Source organism: Crotalus tigris, unplaced genomic scaffold, assembly GCF_016545835.1.
Source record: "Crotalus tigris isolate CLP2741 ecotype Arizona unplaced genomic scaffold, ASM1654583v1 scf7180000018940.2059657, whole genome shotgun sequence".
Taxonomy (NCBI): Eukaryota; Metazoa; Chordata; class Lepidosauria; order Squamata; family Viperidae; genus Crotalus; species Crotalus tigris.
Genome location: NW_024097284.1, coordinates 56,075 through 69,692, shown reverse-complemented (window position 1 = coordinate 69,692; position 13,618 = coordinate 56,075). Strand labels below are relative to the sequence as shown.

At 36.0% G+C, this 13,618-nt stretch overlaps 1 protein-coding gene across 1 annotated transcript in view; it reads right to left on the bottom strand.

The window, feature by feature from the left end:
• Positions 1-13,618, bottom strand: part of LOC120314515 (cyclin-dependent kinase 14-like) — a gene marked incomplete at its 5' end in the record, with an annotated part of 111,429 nt that overhangs the window by 53,079 nt on the left and 44,732 nt on the right. The window contains 2 exons of the mRNA XM_039357703.1: positions 1,514-1,657; positions 7,836-7,975. Of these exons, the coding sequence (XP_039213637.1) occupies positions 1,545-1,657; positions 7,836-7,975 (253 nt within the window). The remainder of the gene's footprint in view (positions 1-1,513; positions 1,658-7,835; positions 7,976-13,618) is intronic.

Below are 13,618 nucleotides of genomic sequence, written 5' to 3'. Positions count from 1 at the left end.
TTTGGGGGGGTAATTTACAGCTGACAATCAACAGTAACAAGGAAGTACTTGAGTACTATGAGGATCGAGCCTTCTAGAGGCTCAAAATGGCGCCCGCAGGTTGTTTGAATTGGTAACTAACCTAAGAAGGTGATTTCAGTTTTCAGCTGAAAATTAGTAGTTTAGCTTCGCATTCACAGCGAAGATCTTGGGAGGGGGTGGGGGAGGTGGATTGTAATGAGGAGGCAGCAATCTACGATCAGCTCTCTGCCTCTGAAAACTCACGGAGAAGGGAATTGATTAAGAGAGAAGAAATGGTGCAGCACTGAGCTCAGAGCTGAACCAATCCCCCCCCCCAAGAAGGAAAAAAAGGATAGAGAAACCACGAATGGCAATAACTACCTTTCTGAATCTAAATTAGGAGCCAAATTCTCATGTGTCTTCAGGGCTGAGACCAAACGAAATCTGGGGCATGGTCAGACCCTGCAGAGGCGTGGCAACTTTGATTGTTTGGTCTGATTGGGCTAGAAGACTAAATCAACCCATGTGTGGAGTCTACATTCGTCTACATGCTGGAGAAACATAAATATCTATGTATGCTCAATTACTCATTACTTATTAATTATGTACTATTTTTTCCTAATCCTGGAAATTAAAATGTGATAAATGCAGAACTTCTTACACAACCTCATTTTCTCCTCTGACATTACATATCTTGACCTGCAGTTAAAATATTTACATTGTATATATGCAAAACTAACTTATTGACTTGGTATAACTATAGAAAATAGTAATGATAAAAAAAATAAAATCATCTAAAGACAATAGTAAGCTGAATATATTTGGTCTCAAATCCAAAGAATGAGGAGAATCAATTGTTCTAAAGTAGAGTGGTCAATCTTTTTAGCTCAACCAGTGTCCGCAGATGAGCTGCACAAAAGAGAGTCTTCTTCAAACCCAAAGGACTACCATATAATTTGTGGGGTAATTTGGATAAAACAAGTTCTTACTAAACTTATTCTTTAGGTAATTCCACTCCAGAATATTCTTTTTCTGTTGTTATTTGCAACAGAAAAGGTAATTTGAGTAAGACCGCTTCAGGGGGGAGGAAATGGAGGGAGAGCTTTGTACCCATTTCATAATAATCTCATTGCACAGCATTAGCATTGGAGAAAAGCAATCTTTTTCCTCTGCCTGGCTATAGGCTGGTGGACAAATGTTTACACACACACACACACACACACACACACACACAGAGAGAGAGAGAGAGAGAGAGAGAGAGAGAGAGAGAGAGAGAGAGAGAGAGAGAGACTACCATGTCTATAAATTGCTTATCTGTGCCTTAAAGTTGATTTGATCCTTTAGTCCTAAATGACGTTACACATCTTTAGTTATGTATTAACAATGCTTGCAGAAAACTAATACTTGCAGAAACAATTCTTACTTGTACATTAAGAAAACATTTAAAAAATTGTATGTCAAGGTCAGAATAGAAAAAAATTACTAAACACAAACACTTTTTAGTAGGACTTACCTCAATTATTTGTAGGAAATCAAAATTCTCTTCAGTGTTTTACATGTGATTGACCTTTGCCATAAATGTTTTTCCCAAAAGCTTTTGTGCTTTCTCCAGCTTCCACTTGCAGTCTTATATTCGATACAGAAAAAATAGATGACACTGTCAAGAAAAATATATTTCATATTACTATTTTAGAAAAGAGAAATAAACTGCTTTATTGGCCAACTTCTATATAAACAAATTTTAAAAGAAGAAAAAGCTTAAAAATACTAGTGACAACAGTATTTGAAGACAAAATTTTCTAGGACTTCTGTATATAATGAAATAAATGAAGAAGCTGGTACAAACCCAGATATCCTTAGCAAAGATAATCAGAATTACTATGCTAATCATTCTTGAGGGCTAGAACTTTTTCAAATTGTGTGGTGTGAATGCACTTGCCAAACCTCAAGCCAATAGATTAGTATAAGTCAAATTCCTTTCAAATTCTAATTTTCTTTAAATATTTTAAATATTAAAAAATAAAAATTTGATCAAGAATACTGAGGGAAATGTTCTCCTGAAAAAGATCAACCCCAATTGCTCATCATTATTATTTTCCATAAAACAAAGGAGTTATGAATTATATCAGGACTCTAATTAAGAACACATGATTCTAAGAACTGCAATTTTGACCTACTGTCATTGCTTGCCTGCAGCAAAACAATATCCAACTGAAAAACTTCAGAAAATAAGTTCCCAAAGTGAGCTGTAAGAATCTGTCACTTATCTGATGCTCATTTCTATCAATATAACATCAACCCTCATACTTAACTGTATCTCTATAACTGATTTTTTCAGCCCCCCAATTTTTTTTCAGAGGGTTCCTCTGAAATGTCTCACCAAGATACCAGTCATAATTCTTTATCTTTTGCTTTCTTCGACTCTCCAGCTATTTGACCCAGAGAAACTGAAGCTGTCTTCTTCAAGATCTTCACCATCTCCCATGGAATTCATTCTGAAGGTAATGGTGGTATTGGTTTTCTATCTAAATTCTGCCAGTTCCATTCTCACTATTTTTTCACTTTGGAACTTTATTCTGTCTGTTAGGGTGTTCCGTTTGATTCTAGATTCCAACATATCTCTATGCTATATATTGTGCCCTTATACCTTTCATCAATGTTCATTTCAGGTAAGACTTGCTTGTTTCATACTACTTTAGATAATTCTGATTTTTAAATCCTTATGTCTCTCTTTCCCTTCCCCCCTCCCTGTAATGGGCAATCAATTGATATTAACTTCACCATGTAATTTCACTTACATGCTAAAATCTATCACTAACGAGAGACACTATTCTATAGATATTCTATACTCCCAATATATCAATTTTCTCCCAAACAATCCTCCTTAAACTCCAAATACATTAACTTGCTCCTAAGCAGAATACTTTTGAAAGATGGTTTCCCAAGAGACTTTATATTTAGATTTTATGTTTCATATACTGTATTTAACAGAAACAAATGCCTATCTGAAAGTAAAAGAAGTTCTGAGATGCTCCAATGAGTTAGTTAGGCACAATGTGCCTTCTAATAATAAAAAGGGAGCTTCTGTATTATAAGAAAAAAGAAAAAAAATGTTGAACAGCAGTAGTGTCTGTATTGAAAGTTTTAGAATGCTATCTGGTGATCATTACCTTTGCCTAACATAAAACTCTATACTTTTCCACATTTTTAACAAAAACTCCATTTTTCCTTCTCTACCTATTTCTACCTTTCATAGATATATAGCTGAACATTTTAAACCATTCAGTAGAGATTAGTCCAGTTAACATCATTCAGTTTATTAATCTGCTAGCAGTTCCACATGACAATAATTAAAATAATTTCTTATATAATTTAACATATCAACATTTTAATAAACAAATGTTATATTATTTTATTACTGAAAATAAAAATTGCCCACTTGTAATGGTTTCATAAGATCTGTGTATGAAAGAAAGAGAGAAGGAAGATGGAGAAATTAAAAGAGAGAAAATAGTATACATAAATTTATTCTTTTCACCATGGATACTTGAATATTTGGGAAAAAAAATCACCATCTATGTTTCTAATTAGTAAGCAAGATTAGTAGTTTCTAACTTGTTATATATTTATATTTTAATTATTAAGATATAGTAATTGCTTTAGATTTGTTGCATATGATTTACTACATAAATATTGATACAAATTTTAAATTAATACATAATTTAAATAGGAAATATTTACAGATACATGGAAAAGCATCAATATCAGTTATCATATCAATATTTTCTATAATTTTATAAATTGCTTTCAATATATTTGCAATATCAATGCAAAATAAATATAAACAATTATAATACTTAATATAGGGTTTGTCCTTTCTTGCATCTTGATTTATGCTTTGTAATGATTATCTGCTATGGACAGAAACAGTATTTCTAAACTCAGAAATTTACTGGAGACATTTAGCAGAACCTTGTCTAAAAATATAATGATTTTCATCTTTATTCTCGTCCTTCACTGCTCCTGATGTTTAATATTATGCAAAGACATGTTTCGACCAACGAATATCGCCTTATGGTTATGCTTCTGCAAATAACCTGCTGTGAGCTGATAAAAGGATTAATGCAACCAAAATTCTTAATCTGTGAAATTACAAATTAAATTCTCATATTAAAAATACCACCCTGAGGTATTTTTTGTGGTTTTAATTCCCCTCTGGTGTTCTGCATACATTGCACTTGTTAATGACTAGGAGAAGACTGTCTCTGTTGGCAGCCTGCTGTACAGTGATAATGTGTTGGTATTTAGTGCCCTGATAGGACTGGACGTAACCACCAATTGATAAACTAAGTGTAAATTGATAATAAACCCATATAACTGAAAAAAAATACTATAGGATCCATAAACTACTGAAATCCTAACAGAATAAAAAGTACCAGCATTCGCATTTCAGATGTTAAGCTATATTTAGTTTTTTACACTAACTAAATGGAAAAATAAACATTTTTTCCAAATGTACTTGTTAAATGGTATTGAGGTACTATAAAACAATCTGATTGCTTTATGCTATTGACAAAGCTGCACAAACCATATGAAATAAGTATATAACAAAGTATATTACGGTAGTCGGAATAAAGCAACACTTGAGCTCTAGAGCTCAAGCCTGACCACCCTCTCCACCAACTTCCTTAAAAAAGGGAAGATTAGATAGAAACTGTCCAGGATGGCTAAGTCCAATAATGGTCTGTTAAGAGATGGTGCACTGCAGCTTCCTTCAAAGCTGAAAAAAACCACTTCTTCTCACAGAGAGGAAAACATCATTCCATAATTCAATCATAGATAATCTTCTGGCTGAATCTAATTCTTCACAACCTCATGGACCACAACATGCGAGGTCACTTTTCCTCCACTGTCACCTGGACTCTAACCAAACCCATGCCCACTGTATTGACTATCTAACCATCTCATCCTGTGCATACCCTTCTCCTTCTGCCTTCAAAATGTGTTTGTGTGTGTGTGTGTGTGTGTATACACACACACATGTTTCTATCTATCTATCTATCTATCTATCTATCTATCTATCTATCTATCTATCTATCTATCTATCTATCTATCTACCTACCTACCTACCTACCTACCTACCTACCTACCTATAAAATCAAAAATTAAAAATACAAGAAAAAGAAAAAGAAAAACCGAAAAAGAGAAAAAAATACAAGGAAATAGCTTCCAATTTTCCTTTACAGAGGTTTTAAGTCTTCTTTTTCTTTACTTCCTCTTACTTACATCTTAGGGTATTGATACAAAGTTCTAACTCTTATTCTTCTGGCGACCACAAACATTGTTAATTGATATTGTTGTAGTGTCTGTTTGATTTGTCTATCTTCTTTTGGGTCTGCCTTGTGTTTTTTGACATACACTTTTTGCATATGCCTTGTATATGCTGGTTTTAAGTACAATTATGTATTTACCATACTTATTCTATGGTTATAACAAAACTCTTTTTCTATAATCTGCCCTTTCTAATCATAAAAGCCATAAATCATAAATTTATTTTTTTCTGCAAAAGTCCACTAGGGGTTTCATACAAAATATTCAGCAATAAACATGGATATTGTCTTTGTCTGATCGAAAGTCAATTTACCACCTCAGAAATTTCCATCATCTACATCAACCATTGTGCCTAATGCCAAGTTTTCTGTTTTCCGTGCAAAGGATAATCTTGCTGCCATTATCATATACAAAAAAAGTGTTTACATTTCCCAGTGTTTACATCTGCCAAGAAAAGACTGATCTCAGTTGAATATTAATCTTTAACATCCTCTGAAACAGTATGTGTATTTGAAAATTTTCTAGCTTTTTATATGTCCAAATCAAATCAAATCTGAGCAATGTTATCAAATAGTAAAATTATTGCTCATTATGGCCCTGCAGTTAGCCCTGTGACCATCCCTCCAAAGCAGGGAGTGGGTCATCTTCAAAAATTGCTACTGAGCAGATATTGGCAGATACAATAACGGGAAAAATATGTGGCTTTGTTGTTCTCGATTTAAGCCCTTATATGGATTCTTACCTAAATTCAGTTAGATTATCTTAATCTAATGAAGAGTCTAGGAGCAGTCCAAGTGTTTCATCTTCATTTCATCTCCTAGAGTTCGCGTCAGAGAACAAAAGCAGATCCCAGTTCTGTGTGAAAGGCCCCACATGGACAATATGGTCTAGGTCCGTGATGGCGAATCTATGGCACAGGTGCCACAGGTGGCACACAGAGCCCTCTCTCTGGGCACGTGCACTGTTACCCCAATCCTAGGCCTTCAGCTGGGTTTTATAAAACCTTTTCACTTTAGGCCTCCGCCGCTGTGTGCAAAACAAAAAGGTTCAATCAGTCAATTTTAACTTCTCAGGGGAAAAAAAAAGATCTTGCAAAGTTGGAACTGATTGATTGAACTTTTTAGTACCACCCAGTCTGCCGTTAACACCGAAGCTATGCCCACCCAATGGGCCATGCCCACCCATCACCCGATGATACATAAGTGGGTTTTGGGTTGCAGTTTGGGCACTCGGTCTCTAAAAGGTTCGCCATCACTGGTCTAGGTCTTCTGCACTCTCTTATTCCAGTTGTAATCAAAGTCTCAGGTAGAATTGCCACTTAGATCTTCAGAAAAAAATCCCAAGCTTCCTCTGAAACCCAGCCATGTCTTTCAGGCACCCAAGGCAAATTGATCTAACAGCTGTCTTACCCTTGCCAGGCCAAAAAGCAACCACTGAGTGATCTGACAATAAATTAATAACAATATCCTCCAGATCAGACACAACTGTCCTGAGACAAAAACCTGATCTAATGTGCAGCCCCCAATTTATGTTCAGCCTGTTATGACTTGGGACAGATGTGTAGGTGCCATAGTTGCCACAAATTCCTGAGCTGTCTCAGATTTCTGCTAACATCATCAGGCTGGCAAATTGTAAACTCTGATTACTATCAGTTTCAATATTTCTATTGCCAGTCCAGCAATGGAATCCAATGGCTATTCCTTACAGGTTAACTTCAACCAAGAAACTTTCCAAATGGTCTGCAAAGAGAGCTTCTGAAAGCCAGCAACAACTTGTGGATGACAACTGTCACCCTACTTCCTCTCCCCGGGAATTTTGGTTGGTGCCAGATCCAAATCTATTTGCAAGAGGAAAACACTGTTGGTAAGCCCATCCAGCCCCCAAAGTTCTCACAGCCCAGGATAAGCTGCCCCACACCAAATTTTTCAGGTCCTTTTCAAGGACCACCCCAGATCTCCCTCCTGCAGACTAAACCACCCCAGGGAATCAAAGCACCAATTATCCAGGCCCACATCAAATATTCCATCTCAGTCTTGGGGGTGGCAGGTAGGCAAAATAAGCCAATATCATGGCATCTCAGTAAACAAGTGAATAATCTTAAAAATTAACCTAATTTCTGCTTTACATTTCTTAGTTATTTTGGAAAGTAGAAGTAGTGTTTGAGAATCCAACATTATAGTTTGGATATTGAAGCTGCTTAAAAATACTGCAGATTATAAAATAAAAAAACACTAAATATGTAAATTTAAATTTCTCCCTTTTTCTCTTTATGGCATCTCATATAATTTTCTTAATCACACACATAATCAAATATAAAGATAATTATTTATAGGCTCAAGAAAACAGAAAGAGAAAAACCAATTTTTCCTCATCTCTCTCTCTCACCCTCCCTCCCTCCCTCCCTCCCTCCCTCCCTCCCTCCCTCCCTCCCTCCCTCCCTCCCTCTCCTTCTCTTTCATATAGAAAACTCTTTTGTTACATAGGTGTTTTGGTATAATACTCACTATCAGTTAGATCCCATAGCCGTGGAGGAAGATCACTGAAGTACTCATGGCTCAAAGCTGCCTGTGCTGACAATCTGTTTTTGGGGAAACACTGGAGTAATTTGGAAGCCAGATCCTCTGCATGATCCACGTAGCTTAATCTATAATAAAGGCAGATTCAAATTAGCCAATGTTCATACACATACATATTCACAAATGTACTCTTTAATGCAATATAGCACTGGGACCAAGAAAAGCAGAAACATTAACTAAAGTCCATATACATGACCATATTTTACTATTTTATTACAAAATAAAATAAAATAAAATAAAAATGTATATTTCAGGATGCTTCAAGGGCATTTCAGGTATAACTGGTAAACTATGAGAAACATGACCACTAATAATAAAACTTTATTAGAGCTGTAATACAAAATTTCTTAAAATGATTATAAATTTAATTTATAATCTATATTAAATTAGTTGCGTTTCATTCCACTGAAAATAGTGAGACTAAACAATGACATTTTTAGAATGGAATGTAGAAATGATTTACAGTCCAGTTCTAAAAATAATTATTCAGAAATAAATTTCACTGAGCTTAATGAAACTTTTTCGGATAATTAAGTATAGGATTACAACCTTCATGTAAGAGGAATTCTTTGTTTGCTCAGATAACGAGACCACTCCCATCAATAGACTGATCTCTGGTAATACATGAAGTAGGATATCTGAATCTGTTACGCACCAGAGTTTTAATTACTCCAGCTGCTATAAAGCAGTCTGAGAAACTCTCATTGTTCTCCATTTGCTGGGTGATGGTTTTGTTTTTGTGGTTTTGTTTTTTGCCCACCAGCTGAAATTCTGTTTTTTTTTTTTTAAACTGTAGTTGTGTAATGGGCAACAGGGGAAATCTTGCTATCCCCTTTTCACCTCTGTGGGGATTTTTTTCCAGCAAGGGAGGTGAAATAAGCCACATTTTACTCTATCTCTTATAGACAGTCTTCTATAATGTCATCACAATCTCAGGGGTGAAGGGAGACAAGCAACCCCAGAAAATAGTTTATGTGACATATGGAAATTAGCCCCATACTTAGACCAGAGATGTTTGGATTAATTTTCATTCTTGTAGGGATTCATTTATGCAGTTTACACAGTTTGTACAGTATGCTATCTCCTCTCTCATAGCCTCGTTAAGCATACTACACATGCAGGGTCTTTTTATCCAATGTAACCATTGTAGAGAACATGTCTATATTTTTCCTGTATTTTCTACTGAATTTTCTGTTCACAATGCAGACTCAAGTGTACTTTCTGGAGCTCATTTTTGCAAAAAGAGCTACTGCATCTATTCAAGAAATAGGAATTGTTACACTGAGTGTTCCCTGACATTTACAAGAAAGCACCAGAGTGAAGGGCACTAGTAAAATGTCAGTACATAAAATTCTCATAAAAGCACAGTTGGCAGGCTCTGGGAGGAAAAAAATATTCAAATGTGTATGTATAGTATCTTATAAATAATGATGATTTAATCTAAAGTAACTTGGAAAATCTGTATAATTTAGGTAAGCCAAATCCAGTCAAATGTGGCTGCATAACTTTAAGCATCAAGACTTCCCAATATAAAGAGATTAATATTCAATAATAATTTACTATGAAAATAATTACTTAAAAATCAAGCATTAAATTTATAATCTCCAGTAACATTGTTATATGAAAACAAAGGATATAATTCAGATGTAACCGGAACTGAAATAGAAATGTTTTTATTATGAACTTTGACCATCATGATGATACCAAGCTGAAAGTACAAGTACAACTTATGACTGGATGCTTAGTGACTGGTCCAAGTGTATGATGGACCTCGCCAAAATTACTTATGACCTGGTTTCAAAGTTCTGATGACTTGACCCCTCCCCTACAGTCATATGATCACATTTTGGCACTTGGCAATAGCCTGCATTTATAGCTGTTTGCAGCATCCTATGGTCACATGACTACAATTTTTGGCATTTTTGCAAGAAACCAATGTCATAAATTGATAAGTGTCTAGATAGTAATCATTGCGGGGTTATTGAGACAGTTGGAACTTCAAGGACCAGTTGTAACCACCATTCATTCAGCACAATTGTAATTTTAAATGGTTGCTGAACAAATACCGTATATTCCGGCGTATAAGACGACTTTTGAGAGCGTCGAAACAGCCTCCGAACTCGGGGGTCATCTTATACGCCGAGTCGTCTTATTTTCTGGCGTATAAGACGACTTTCTAGGCATGCGACTTGGCGTTGATCGTCTTATACGCGGAAATAACGTAGTTTCTGGTGTATAAGACGACTTTCTAGGCATGCGACTCGGCGTTGATCATCTTATACGCCGGAAATACCGGTAGTTTCCGGCGTATAAGACGACTTTCTATGCATGCGACTTGGCGTCAATGGTCTTGTGACTCGGCGTCGATCATCTTGCGACCCGGCGTCGAACTGGGGATCGTCTTATATGCTGGGTCACCCTATAGGCCAGAATATACAGTAGTTATAGGTCAAGGATTACCTGTATCTGAATGTCTTCTGACTGAAAAATAATTATTCTGTCTGATAATAATTATTCAGTAAAGAATACAATGGCTGTCTCAATAAACAAAGAAAAGGCAGATGTTATCATGTACAATGTAGTTCTGAACTGAGGATACATCAATTGTTAAATAGTGAAGAACTCCAATTTACTTTCAAAATTAAAACTTGACTATTTAAAAACAATTATCAACCTACTACTTCTGATTTAAAAATCAAGTAAAAATCTCTGAAAATAATCCACAATGTATCATTTTCTTATTCAGCAAAACATTTCTTTCTTTATTGGAGAGATCAAACATCCCTAGTGTTAATGAATAACCAAGCTTTCAAGATAAAATGTTTGACTAAAGTTAAACATATTCTGATTTGGTCTGAATATGTAGTGTAAGTAATCCTTGATTAACAGTGACTATTCAACGTTATAACAGTGCTGAATGAGAGGGACGTATGATGAATCATCGTAATTGAGACTGTAGTAGCATCCCTATGATGATGATTCAGGCGCTTGGCAATCTGCTTGCAAATATGAGATCATAGCATTCTGCAGTCATGTGACTGCCATTAATGACCTTCGCTGCTGGCTTTCAAAAAGCAAAGTCAATGGGAAGTTAAAAGGAGCCCACAAATGGCAAACGTGACTATGCAGGATTCACCTAAAAGAAATTGGGACTACCAGAACTGCTGTCACACGTCAGCATAGCCATGGGACCATGACCTAATGACTGTACCCTTTAGTGATGGAGTTCCCTGTTCCAATTTTTATTGGTAAGTGAAGTAATTAGCAACAATTTATACTTGGAATGGTATCTAATAGTGCTCTATTATTTTGAAGTCTCTCCTAGTACAAAGAAATACATACATTTCTGTTATGAGAGGTTTGCTGGTGGAATATTTTGAATGTCTCTGACAACTAGATTAGAAAAGGATTTCTAAACTATTTGTCAGAGACATTCTGATAACATTTCTATGCATTTAATTGATAATTAAGGAAAACAGGATTCTGGACTGAATAAGCTTTTGGTCTGATTCAGCAAATCATTTCACAATTCCATCAAAATGTCTGAATATAAGTATAATATATTTAGGATCTTAGCCTCACAGTACTCACAAGGGCAGATTCATTTTTTAAAACTTGTTTCAGACACATATTTGCAGTGAAGGAACTTCTTACTTATTTCTGGTAATTGTGACTAAGATTATTGTTACCATCATTCTAGCTCAAGCCTAAACATAATAACTAAGAGGCTACAGATACCATTTTTGCTATCCTTGTTCCCAATCTGAAATGCTGCTGACATGCTGCCAGATATGTATGAACTCTTGATAGCTTAACAAGTATTTTAAGAAAATGAAAACTGATACTAGTGAATGCTGTGCTACGAATGTTGACGAACAAAGCTCTTAGTAAATTTAAATAATATATTTAATTTGTTCTAGAAAACTCTTCCTCCCAAATCCCAGACAGGAAAAAAAACTAGTTAAAAACACTGCTTACAGAATCTCTTCCATGTACCTGGGCCTGAACAGTATGTTGCTGTCCAGTCTAATCTTTTTCTCTCACAGCTCATTCATCTTCACTTTCTCTGCCTTCTCTATTGCTAAGCTTTATTGTTTCTTTTTTTCTCAATATCTGGTCATAGTACTTCTCTCCCCTCCAAAATCCTTTAGCATTCTTATTTTTCTTTCCTATTAACCTCCATCCTTCCCACCTCTACCTCTGTCCTCTTACTTATTTCTCTGCATTCCTTTCTAGTCCACAGTCATATTATTTCTCCTCTATATTTGAACTGTTTTTCACTCTCAACCTCCTTTCTCCTTACCTCTCCCCTCCCAGCCTATTTTCCTCATTCATTTTCAGATATTCCCTTAATTGATTAAGGTTCCAATAATGGCCAAGGAACTATCAATAGGGACAACCAAAATCACAAGTAGAGATTTTTACCCACCATGTCTCCCTGAATTCTTACAGCTGGGAACATGTTCTTTTTCTCATGTGACTAGGAAAAGATAAAATGAAACCAAGTTCTCCTAGCTAGATATGTTTCACAGTAACTGAGTTCAATAAGTTTTGTGGAAGTGGGCATTGGATTCTGACTTCTGAAAATAAGAATACAGGGGATAAATAAGGCCAGAAAGCAAGATCTGTGTATTAAGTAAGAGAGGTGGGTGACAGGAAATAACATTGACTGAGGCTCACCTTATAAAATAGCTATTATATGGAGTCTATACACTACTATTATACTTGTGATGAAATGTGCACCCGGAGAAGCTGTGTGTGTGCGTGCGCGCGCACGTGTGCGCACACATGCATGTGTGTACACGTGTGCATTTAGAATTTTGGCAACACAGAGTTTTTCCACAGAGAGGCCCAAATGAAGAGATTGTGTAGTCCCAAACTGGATGGGATAGGGAGAAGAGGTTCAGGGTAGCCATGCCCTAGAATCTCTCAGGATATTTCTAGTAAGTTAGAAAGTTATAGCTTTAGTTTAGCAAGATTCTGTCCAGTAGTGTAAGCAAATAAGGGATTGGGCTCGATTAAATGTTTTCTTTGAGTTTAAGCCAACATTATGGACCTACACAAATGAAGGCAGATATACTTGTCCCAGGATAATGTTGCAATCTGGGTCAGTCACCGGGACCAAAAGTTTAGACTTCTGAGCTTTCTGACTCATGCTGGAGGCCATCCTCAGGAACTTCTCTCTTACCAGAATGTGTGCTTTGGCTATTCTATGCATAGCATTTATGTGGTATTTATATGGTGCCTGGTTGCATGTGGCTTTTTAGTTGTTGTTTTATGTTATGTAGAACAGAGGGGAGGAAGCTAACCACCAAACTGCAAGAACACAAGCAAGCGGTCATATGTGGAGATCCAAATTCATTGGTAGCCTCACATTGCAACGAACAAGGACACATATTCAATTTCACAACTACTAAGACTGTTGCGCAAATAGGTACAAAAATAACCAGGTAAATGACTGAAGCCTAGAAAATGAGCCTCTTGTCCATCAACAGTAGTGCTAATTTACTGTCAGGTTATCACGTAATCAGGAGCCAAAGACTTGGCAGTACAAGAAAACAACAGCTAACGACTTATTGGCCAGCCATCAACAGGCACTATATAATACTATGCATAGAATAGCCCAAAGCACACATTCTGATGAGACAGAAGTTTCCTGAGGAGCGAGTTAGCTGCATATGCATGTTTAGCTTGTTTTTTTTTACAGAAAG